The sequence below is a fragment of the Leptodactylus fuscus genome, chromosome 5 (genome assembly GCF_031893055.1).
Source record: "Leptodactylus fuscus isolate aLepFus1 chromosome 5, aLepFus1.hap2, whole genome shotgun sequence".
Taxonomy (NCBI): domain Eukaryota; kingdom Metazoa; phylum Chordata; class Amphibia; order Anura; family Leptodactylidae; genus Leptodactylus; species Leptodactylus fuscus.
The window spans coordinates 53,405,555-53,416,907 of record NC_134269.1 but is presented as its reverse complement, the minus strand read 5'-3'; the positions used below and the strand labels follow the sequence as shown (position 1 = coordinate 53,416,907).

At 42.5% G+C, this 11,353-nt stretch overlaps 1 protein-coding gene across 1 annotated transcript in view; it reads right to left on the bottom strand.

Annotated features, from left to right (window-relative positions):
- Positions 1 to 658: 658 nt before the first annotated feature.
- The window catches only part of CHSY1 (chondroitin sulfate synthase 1), a 32,929-nt gene continuing 22,234 nt past the window's right edge, over positions 659 to 11,353 (bottom strand). Inside the window, exon 3 of the mRNA XM_075273121.1 lies at positions 659 to 2,718. Within this exon, the coding sequence (XP_075129222.1) occupies positions 1,126 to 2,718 (1,593 nt within the window). The 3' untranslated portion in view covers positions 659 to 1,125. The remainder of the gene's footprint in view (positions 2,719 to 11,353) is intronic.

The following is an 11,353-nucleotide window of genomic DNA, read 5'->3' as shown; positions in this document are numbered from 1 at the left end:
TGATGAAGCGGTCAGAGTCATCTTAGGATTCGGAGGAGTAGGGCGACGGGCAAAACAATACAGTGGAGAGAGACTAAACCAAGGAGTGTCCACTTAATATAGAGGTAAGGCACATTGTAAAAAAAAAAAAAAAAAAAAACATTTCTAATGTTGTAACCGACAAGATGAGATGTTGGGAATGTGCAAGCATTTGGTCTTGAAAAGGAGCTACGAGGAGGCAAACTTCCAGTATTAAACATTAAGGACACGTTTTATGGTTGTAATGGCATATGGATTTTGCAGACTACCCTTGAGTCTGTACACACAGATCCTGCAGCGTACCATGGCCTTTCTAGAACTGGCAGAAGAATGGGATATTTCATTGAATAGGGAAAGGTTTTGTAAACCAAGACAGGAAAATAAAAAAAAAAAATACTGCTATGGCTTTTGCAATAGACAATTGACCACCAAAGACATTCAACAAAGAGCAACCTTTGAAACCCGGAACCAAATTGTTTAAAAAATTCTGCTCTGCATATTTTCTACATTTTTGGTGTACATTTTGTTCTAAACAAAGGAAATAAAAAAAAAAAAAAAAAATACCTGTACCAAGTTGGCATTTAGAAGCGGGGGGGGGGGGGGGGGGGGGAATATGAAAAAAAAAAAAAATTAAACAGGAATGCCAAATAACACAAGTGTTGTTTCTTCTCGCTCTACGAACTTTGTATTTTATAGACTAGTAGCCGCTCGTTTGCTGGTGAAAAATCGCACGTACAAAACATTACGATCTGGAGTGGCACAAACAATAAAGTCACCAGGTGCACCTGTTCACACTGACTTGTTTGCATTAGGATCTGGAGTACGCTAGAAAAAGGAATAAAAATAAAAAAAATTCTAGTCATCGTGGAATGTGAGAATACACAGATTTGATCGCAAAAACTGTTCAAGTTGTCATATTGCAAATGGTTGAAAGGCAAATACTGATCACATTTCATTTTGTCCAAAACGCTCATTCACAAACAACTCTGCATAAAACATTTTAACAAAACTATATTGCCTTAACTATTAAAAAAAAAAAAAAAAAAAATGAAAAAATAAATTAGATGGCTATGAGAAGGTTCATGTCCTGCCAGCGGTGCTGGCTCATCACGCTGTCCTCACAGAGTCATTTGTATGAATGGTTTTACCAAACATAGGGTCATTTTTCTCAAGCCAAAGTTCAGCGAGCCGCTGGGTAGAACCAAATGTAGATGCTTTGGACCCCACACACATTTTGTACTGTTTGGGATCCAGGTTGGGGTCACAAAACACAGGATGGTGGATGTGAACTACACCCACCTCCTGACTTCTAAAAGTCTTTAAACCTGCTTGTACCACCTTATTAAACAGGTCCACATCCTCCAGTCCCCACCCCTGAATAGAAACGTCAAAACCTCCAGCATGAATAAGGTCTCCTTTATGGACACATGTAATGCCAAAGCCATAGTTCCTCCAGAAACCAGTTTTCTGTGTAAACGCATAATGGTTGTCACTGGGAACCTTCCCAGCGTACACAATCTTGGGGTCATACTGGCTGAAAATAATTGGAAAATAGATTTGTTGGCCTATGATGGTGTTGGCCCTACAGCGTTGAAGGAACTCCGTAGTGAATACCAAATCAACATCGCAGAACAATAGCAAAGAGTCATTGCTAAATTGAGAAGATCCAACTTCTAGGGCCAAAGCTCGGGAGAATTCTCCGGTAACCGGTAAGATCTGCATATCGGCCTTTGGATATTTAACCCGATAATCTCTCATAAGATCAACCTGCTTTTCCTTGTCGGGATTGGCATCAGAATTGAAAAGCAAAATGACCAGCTTCACATTTTGGTTGGGAATGAGACAAGTCTTTTCAAAGTTGGCCATAAACCGACTAAACATTTCAAAGCGACCAGACAACGGGACCAGAATGTTGACCTTCTTTTCCTTGGGCTCCTTGTGTTCAACCTTGGACGAGGTGAGCTGGAATGGGACTAACATTTTAAGGGAATTAGAAAGAAACGACAAAGAACCTGAATCTTGGTTTATTCGATTTGCCAGCTCTTTAGCATCAATCTCTTCGTGCTCCATGAACTGAATCTTGCTGAAGGTCTGCTGGAGGTAGGCATGTCTCCTCACAGGTACCGTCATTTTCTTGCCCTTGTGCTTTTTGTACAGAAGGAGCAAATCCAAAACATACTCCGCTCCATACAAAGGGTTGAGTCTACGGTACCCATACTGAATCTCTTTAAAGTCAATAATACGACCACGGGTTTTGGCATTTGCATTGATCATTTCCATAACCTGCATCACAATATCATCGAGAGCTTCCTTCTGTGAGGCATCCATCCCACGCCTAGGCGGTTGTCCATCTGCGGCTGAATACAGATACTTGCCAGTAAGAAATTCCCATTCCAAGATCTCTTCCCGCTGGCGTGGCTGGTATCGCATAAAGGACGGGGCTATTCCCAGCTGTGCGTCATCCTTGTGAACCTCGGTGTTGCTGTATCTGCTCATGAGAACAATCTCCCGGTGGAGCTGAATGGTGCGATATCGAAGCTCGGCAATCTTACGGCTCAGCATGTAACTGTGTAGACGATACTGGTAGGGGGGATTCTTATTAGGGTGCAGGGTGATGGCTCGGTGGATCTTGCTGTTGTGAAGGTCTCGGATATAGCCCTTTTTGTTCTGTTCATAATTTTCATAAAATAATTGCTGCATCTGTGGAGGAAACAAAAAGACGTCTTAAATTTCCATCGCTTTATGTTACATAACGATCACATATTCATTTATACTAGAATTGGATGGATGGATGGATGGATGGATGGATGGATGGATGGATGGATAGATGGATAGATAGATAGATATCTGTGACCTGTCTTTGCTTGAATTCACACTAAGCACATACAGGTCGCTATAAAGGCTTATACAGAACCTCACCTGTTTTTCTAATGTCATTTTTAATTCTGAGCTTTTATAAGAATGTAAGGAATTTGGAAGTTTCTTAGAAATGCAAAGAAAAAACACATGCTAAAACGGATTCATTATAGACATGGGGAGTAGTAGTGATAGTACATAGGGATAGTAAAGTGCAGGGGGGCTACAGTAAATTCCTAAGTCAGAAACAAGACAAGACTGTCAGAGCATGTCACACTGTTTAATAACTATGGAGGAGGGCCGTGCGCCCACAGCCAAACATTTATTAATCCCAGGAAACTGCTGTAAGGTGAACTTTACTCCTTCGTCCCAGCACAGCACACTATAGGATATACTGAACAGACGTCAGCTCTGGACTGGTGCTTGAAGGGGCACTTAGAAAAACTTTTGTTGTTGTTCCTTGCATTATGGTGAAGATTAGCATTACTCCGCTATGTAAGTGAGGGCAGTTCTAATGCCAGCAAGCACACCGAAACGCACTAAAAAAAACCCAAAAAAAACAAACAAACATTGTGCCTTATGCCACCTTCTTTACCCAGATAGACAGAGCCATCCTTTTTCGGCATCACTAGTATCCCCAGAGAACAAACGGCATCCTCACTTACATGCTATTTGTTCTCATCTGGACACATGCAAAATATTCCCTGCTGCATATCCACAGCACACAGTGCCCACAGCAGGAAGAATATCATGTGTGGCCCAGGCCATGACATACGGAAACTGCACATTATTATAATGAGTATGTCAGTGATGTCAATAAAAGGGGATTCCAGTGATGTCAATAAAGGCTGGTGTTGACTGAGTAAAATGGCATGTTTTATAAGCACAATCCTAAGCAACGTCTATAACTCATAGTTTAGATTGGTTTTAAGTTTCAGAGATACTTCTAACTATACAATAGGCATCATTGCCATATATGCCAACAAATAAAGCCACAGAACAAAGAAGTGTATATATGGGATATCTTTGCTATCAACTTCTAACTGCACTTCACTGACAAAGGACACAAAGCCTTTCCACCTCTGTTTACCCAAGGCCTGTAAACGCCTTAAACGCTCTTCCATTAGCGGAGGAATGTTTGTGGTACGGCTGTTGTGGACTTCTCTGGCCGCTTTCCAAAATTCCATCTAAGGAGTATGTGTTGTGTTGTTGAGTTTTAATGAAGACACGCTCCTGCCAGGCAGAGTAGTAAGCAGTGGGTAAAACGGGATAAAAAGAAGGCCCGTTTTATAGAGAAGTTGGCGGCCAGCCTGTGAAGCGTCCCAGAGGATTTCACCACAGTCAGAGATTGTGCTGCACATTGAGGCTCCAATGTAGCATATATCATAAACAAGGGCCCGTGTATAGTGAGCTATCAATGGATAAGCGCAAGCAATGTGAGCCGCCTTATTAAAGACCACGCATCCAGGGTCATCACTGGACAGTCACACAAAGTCCAACAAGATAACGCGCAGAACTATTATATAGGAATTGCTCAATTTAGAATGAAAAAGTTACCTGACAGGTAAAGAGGTTTTACACAAAAGATGCACAGTAGGTTAAAAACTAAAGCAAATTTATTAAAAAGAGGTTGTTTCAAGCTATGAAGTTATCCCTTATCAATATGAGAGGGGAGAACGTCATGGTCAGTGCAGATCACTGGGACCCCTACCAATCCTGAGAATAGGACTCCAGTTCTGCGGTCCTCAAAGTGGCAGCTTAAGTACGCACCCTGCATCTTCATTCATTCAGAGAGAATGAATAGGTTCTAAGGACAGGATTGCTGACAATCGAAGTTATCCTCTATCCTATAATATCATAAGATATTACCTCATTAAAGTAGTAGCATTACTGAACCTACTGATTCACTGCTACACCTCCTGCCAGTCTATTTCCTGATCCCTCTAGCTCATTGGCTAGACAGGTCATCAGCGTGGCCAATGATTGGCTGAGCAGTTATATCCTGTCAGGACCAGGAAGCGGAGATCGGCAGGGAGCCAAGAACCAGTGGGAGAGGACAAGGATGCATTGGGTGTCCGTTCTTATAAAGCCAAAACTGCCCAACGAAAAAAGTCTTGCAGCACTTTGACTATTTTGAGCACTCGCTGCGAATGGAGACTCCAATGCAGATGTGAGCTTAGCCTTACCAGCCACAAAAAGCCAGCACGAATTCGCTTTTACACAGGACATTGCGACTGCTACTTAACACAGAAGAGTTCAGTTTTATTGTGCAGTTCCATTGTGTTGTAGATATCCGAGACCGAAAGTTGTGTGCAACGCCAAATTATCATCTATATATAATGATAGTCCAAAACACAGCAATTTAGTATGCCAGAGGGCACAAACAAAACATCACAGATCACCATAAAAATTAGTGGCAGCGTAGTATATAATTACACCACTGAAAGGTTATATTTACATACATGAAGCCACATAAATAAAAGGCACACCCCAAAACAATACAAGTGCAAACCCATCCAGAAGTGCAGTGCTGACCTAACCACAAGCCAGTAGTGTACTAAACAAGGGCAGCGTTCTCATCAGAGGAAATCAGCAGATCTGGACCCAGTGACGGGGCACCTGCAGACCCTGCCAAAGCTAACAGCAGCCCTTACACGGCCGCCGCTAGAATACAGCAGAGTACGCGGCGCTCAGCTGTGTCTGACAACCGAAGGCAGCCCTTTATGTTCTCAAGCAGGTCATTCTAGGTAACAGATCTTACAGCAAGTGCAAAATGTATACCAAAAAGTACAGGATGTACAAAATCACTAGCCGGGCAATGTCTGTACCTACTCAGTCTAAGGATCCAGCTACACCAGAAGCCACAGAGTTGGCATCATAAAATATATAAGGCTAAATAAAAATTGTGTGCGTGTATGTGTATGTATATAAGAAATTGTCTCTATCTCTTCTCCTCACTGTCCTGTGTCAGGCAGAAGAATATGTAGCTGCAGCAGGAGCCTCCCCCCTTTGCCCTGTCTACAGTAAGAAAGTGATAAAATACAAGTATTGGACAAATTACTACAGACTTTAGGAGCAGTTTGTCAGTTATCTTTTGTATTAACCATTAATTATTTGTATTGTATGTTATTATTTGTATTGATTTATAATACGGAGAAAAATAAATAAAAAAATTGGCTTTTGGCAAGTCTGGACAACCAAGCCTGTCCCCATAATGGTTTGGAAAACTCTCCCTAAAGTATAATGGAAGATATGAGAACAGATTTCACCTAAACCACTCCATCACGCCACTTCAAAACACAAGACAAATATCTCAGCAAAAAATATCCAAAAAGGCAATAAATAGAAAAAGACTGGCTGGCTTCACAGGAAATGCGCTGCTGCAATGTGGCCGATGCCAGGGAAAAACTCAACGGAGAGGAAACCGATGATGTGGCACAGAAGAAAAATGACATGTCACCAAGTCCCTGGATGTAAAAAGCCCTTTGAGGACGCCTGTAATAAGCGTCTAAATACACGTAATTTAGGAGAACAAATGTTACACTTTCTAGAGGCTGAACTGCACGTTTTAGTGGCCATGCCCAACCACAAGGCTTTGCCTACGGGCTGGAGAGAAAGCAGACCACCACTTGAGGCCGGACAGCTGGAGATAATGAAGGTCTGCAGAAGTTTATGTGGCAGCGAACGTCCAGAGTTTTACAGAAATCCATGTTTAACCACTTCTAATGTTGGTGGGAATGGTGCACTTCCCACATGTCACCCCATATGTAATCTCATAGTCTTACGCTGCAATGAATGTCACTGGGCATGTCTAAATCATATTCATTGCAAATATGTCAAACGTCATCTGACTGCTCTAAGTATACCTGTACATTATTAATATGATATGCAAGTGATATACGTCTTGTCCCTGCACGCGGTTTCTGACAGGTCTCATGTGCTTGCCAAACAAGGCCTGCTGGATTGTGCACACAAGGCCTTAAGGAAGTTGAAGGCATAATAAAAAGGTTACAAAGGACATTCTCCCAAGAAATAATAGAGTGACAATGGTGGCTAGTTAGAAGCTTTATCAGATCAGTAGATAAGATGCCTGCTGTAATAAGCCGTTCCCGGGATCCCACGCAGGTTAATAATAATAATAATAATAATAATAATACATTTTATTTATATAGCGCCAACAGGTTACAAGGGCTCATCTTCCCTGCAGCAGCACCACAGGGGAAAAGCAATAGGCAATTCTCAATCTGTTTTACTGTGGCTAATGGATATATAAACTCAGTAAAAACAGTGATATATAAGCAACTGAGACACGGGGAAGCGCGCAGGATTCAGTTGTCCCCAACATCACTCCCTACAGAGCTGATCTTATAGGTACTGGGGACAGATTTCCTACTGCCTGCATAGGAGTAGGGAATGATAGTCTTGTGCAAGTTATTTCCATGGCCATGGTGAGAAGGTCTCCTAATATTGGCTGATTGTGTGCTGCCTTCATTATAGCTGCTTTGGCCTATGTAGTAACCCCTCTATACTCTATAAATCTGTTCTACACAGGGGAAATAAAGAGGCACGCTGTATTAGTAAAGGGCACGTCCAGTCCTTCAGGTAGAGATGAAGCTTTTAGGAGGACATTACTTATAAGATGAAAGGCAAAAGGGAACACACTGAAGAGCAAACAGGAAAGCTCCAGTCAGGCCGTCTGGTGACAACATGGGAGTTTCTGCTCTCCGACTTGTGCCCTTTAGCAGTTTGTGTCCGGCTACCAGAGAAGGAAAGGAAGTCTATAACATATTCAAATAAAATTCTGCAGGATATTAAAAATTGCAGGATATTACAATGGATTTATATTCAAGACGTAACAAATGGGAACTCCTAGCGATGGGCTCATGATGGAAGCTGCTATACAAATGGGCCTTCTAGCGAATTATGAGAAACTTAAGAGTCAAGCTAAGATATTATTGTCCGTCTTTTGGAAATCTCAACACCGTGCAATGTAATAATGGAGACAATCTTTACAGCAAAAACAAGGGTTAAAGTGAATGTCCATGAGCCAATGTCAAACAAAAAACAATGCCCTGATGGAGAACTACTGGTCAGGGGCCTGTCCCAATCCCTGCCCAGTGAGGTGGCCAACAAGAGACAGGGTTTTCCTAAGGAACCCCCTATGTGGAGACAGGTGTAGGTCCCACATGTACACCTGAATATGAATATGCTATACATTTTAGAGTACATATACCATATTTTTTTTGGTCCATCAGTGGTATAAGAATCGCTGCCATAAACAGGCCAAACGCCGAAATCTACAACCACAGACACAGACATATCTCCAGTTGCATTTCAAGAATTTTAGAGAAGACGTTTAAACTGGAGAAGACTCTTCGGCTGGAAGATAATAACTACCATTTTCCATGGTGTCCGCCCTTCTGGCCAGACACCGGAATCGGCCATGCTATTTCTGCAGAACGAACCATCTGTTTCATAACACAGAAGAGCGTGGCTAGATTTTTCTTACCTTAGGTCTAGGGACATCCTGGAAAGACAAAATGTTATTCAAGAAACATCTTGAATGATTTATGCCTTGAAGGACAACTAATTCCCAAAATGAATGACAGAACGCGAGGACTTCTCCCAAAAAGGCAAAGGGGCTGGTTTAGAAAACCATATAAAAGCTTTGTGGGTTTTGCTCCTTGGGGGGGAGTGAAACTTCTATTTTATTTTTACAAACCAATAAAATTTCTAAAGTGAATGAAATTGGTAACAAAGTCTAACCGGGAATAACACATCTAGGAGGTGGGCAAAAGGCTATACGGTCTTCACCAAGGATGGCAGTATATAGTCTCAGCACCGCTCAGAATAAAACCACCCACAACAATGGAGGGTGTGTGAATTCAGCCTGTGTTTGCAGACTAAAGTTTGCCATCTCTCGAGCCAAAGCATCTGTGTTGCTGGCCTTAGACGATTACGGCTGTGGCCCAGGAACAGCGATTGGATTGTACACTGGAAATAGAAAACGGCAGCCCAACAGCTGGGATTGAGGTTTTCTAGATAAATTCATAGACTCCATTACCCTTTCATTCATTCTCTTCTCCGAGCTGTGGGAGGACAATCCCAAGTATTTTTAGGGTTCTGTCCTACAATTTACATTCCAGACAGATCTGGTCAGAACCAGGCTTGGCACCAGGTTTCTCAGATTTCCATATGCAGCTCTTTGTAGTGCTCAATTTATCATCTAAAGTGTAGACCTCGGTTTGATGCTGCTAAACTGTCAGGTCACCAAAATTTTAGCAAATCCATGTATAGAAAGGCCTACATCTAGTTTTTTTTATTGAAGGAAAAGCAACCGTGGCATTCTGAAAGCTGGTTCACAAACATTTCGGGGTGGGCGGTGGACAGTGAAAACCTACACTTATATCCACTGGTCTACTTCAAGTTCAGGAACACAGGCGAGCCCTCAGGTCACTGCCAAACTGAACATCATGGTGGGTGGAAGCAATCTAGAGTGGACCATACACAATATGATATTGGTAAGCCCACCATTTTCAGCAGGCTGGCCGATCAATCTAATGTGCTGGGGACCTCGAAAAACCAGACCATTGGATTCCAAAATGTCCATTTCCTTGCGAGGTAAGCCATTTAGTAGTGGCTTCCTCCCCTCTCCCCACACAGAATACAAAAATCCCCATGGAGGGGCTAACTCATGATAGATTAGGGCAAAAATATCTTTGTACCGTGTTAGCCAGTGGACAGGAAATATAAAGAAGTGAGAGTCTTCAGTAGTGGATACCTTTTTTAATGGCTAACTAAAAATGATGTAAAATTGCAAGCTTTCGGGATCTCAGATCCCTTCCTCAGGCATAGTTTACCTTTGCCTGAGGAAGGGATCTGAGATATCCCAAAAGCTTGCAATCTGTCATCGTTTTTAGTTAGCCATTAAAAAAAAAAAAGGTAACTACTGAAGACTCAATTTTTGATAGATAGGCTAAGGGCTCGGTCACATCTGCGCCCGGTCTCCGTTCATGCAGGTTTCCGTTTCCTGCACAAAACTGAGCAGGAGACGGAAACCTGCAGGAGTCTTTCATACCCATTCAATGAATGGGTTTGAAAGATGTCCAGCCGTGAGCACCAGTGAGCGTTTTATGCGCTCCGCCGCGAAAGTTTTTTTTAAACCGGACACAGAGTTGGACATGCAGTACTGTGTGTCAGATTTAAAAAAAAAAAAAAAAAAAAGTTACGCGGCGGAGAGCATAAAACGCTGACCGGTGCTCACGGCCGGACCTGATCTGACAGGTTTCCGTCTTCTGCATGCAGAAGACAGAAACCACAGAATGGACTGCCAAATGCTAGTGTGAACCTAGCGTAACAGTGTAACCCTGAAGTGGAGATTTGTGAAGAGCACACCTTGGTACCTAGTGTTAACCTTTGGATACAGCAGAGACCTATACGGAGATTTACAAGCTGCAAGTAACCCCCCTCCCCCCTAATGTTTAGTCTTTGGGAGGCAAACATCTCATTTCCTGCCTCCTTTATCACCACTGGATGTGTATCAATACACATTGGCTCTGGGTATCGCTTTCTATGCACTCTATGGGGGGTGAACATAAGGAACAATTCCTGTACAGTACAGACAACTGTGGGAGCTTAGACCAGAGGAGTCCATAGCAGATAATACATATAGCCATATGGAGGTGGGTGGCACAGAATCCTATGGCAATAGGTAGCAAAAAGTATTCTAATAATCAGAAATCATATCCAACAAGCCGCTCCTAGAGATCCCTGCACTCCCAAGAGGGAATATGAGGTGATTTCACGTGGCTTGTAAATTTTTCCTGGCTGTAGCCTTAACATGCTTCATGCCAAAGAGGAAAGAAATGGGTGGATGAGACAGACTAGACTATGGGCAGAGAACAGAAGCCATCAGCTTGCCAGCCTATTAAACTGTAATAAAACATATGTATTTATTCCTATTGATCAAGACCTATAAAAGTCAAAAACGGAACTACATGACCAGCCTTTGCCAGACAGTCCGGGAAGGAAGGAGAAGGGCTGGACGAACTCCGCTTCAGGCCAAGTACACTGAAAGAAAAGCTCAGAAATAGAAAGTGTTTTAGGTTTGATATGTCGGAGAACGCAACGCCTGGAAAGACAGGTGGGGCAAACAGAAGCAAGATCGGAAAAATTCTCACAGCCATAAAATGCAAACTGTGGCAGCTAGACAAAAAAAAATGTCCCCTGTTCTGTAGAAGTGACTTCTGAGGACAATTCACTAGTGATCAGCTGTACAAAGACAGCTGTGCCTGTAATACGGCTATGGCAGAGGTGAAAGACACCACAAAGCAGCCAGGTGTCATCCAGGTAAATATATTAGCTTGCAAATGACAGAACGGAGCCCCAATTACTCCTTGTCTGAGCAAGTCTTGGCCTGCTGACCAGCACATGAAGAAATCATTTGCTTCCTTGAACACATCACTAAGTAATAACAGGC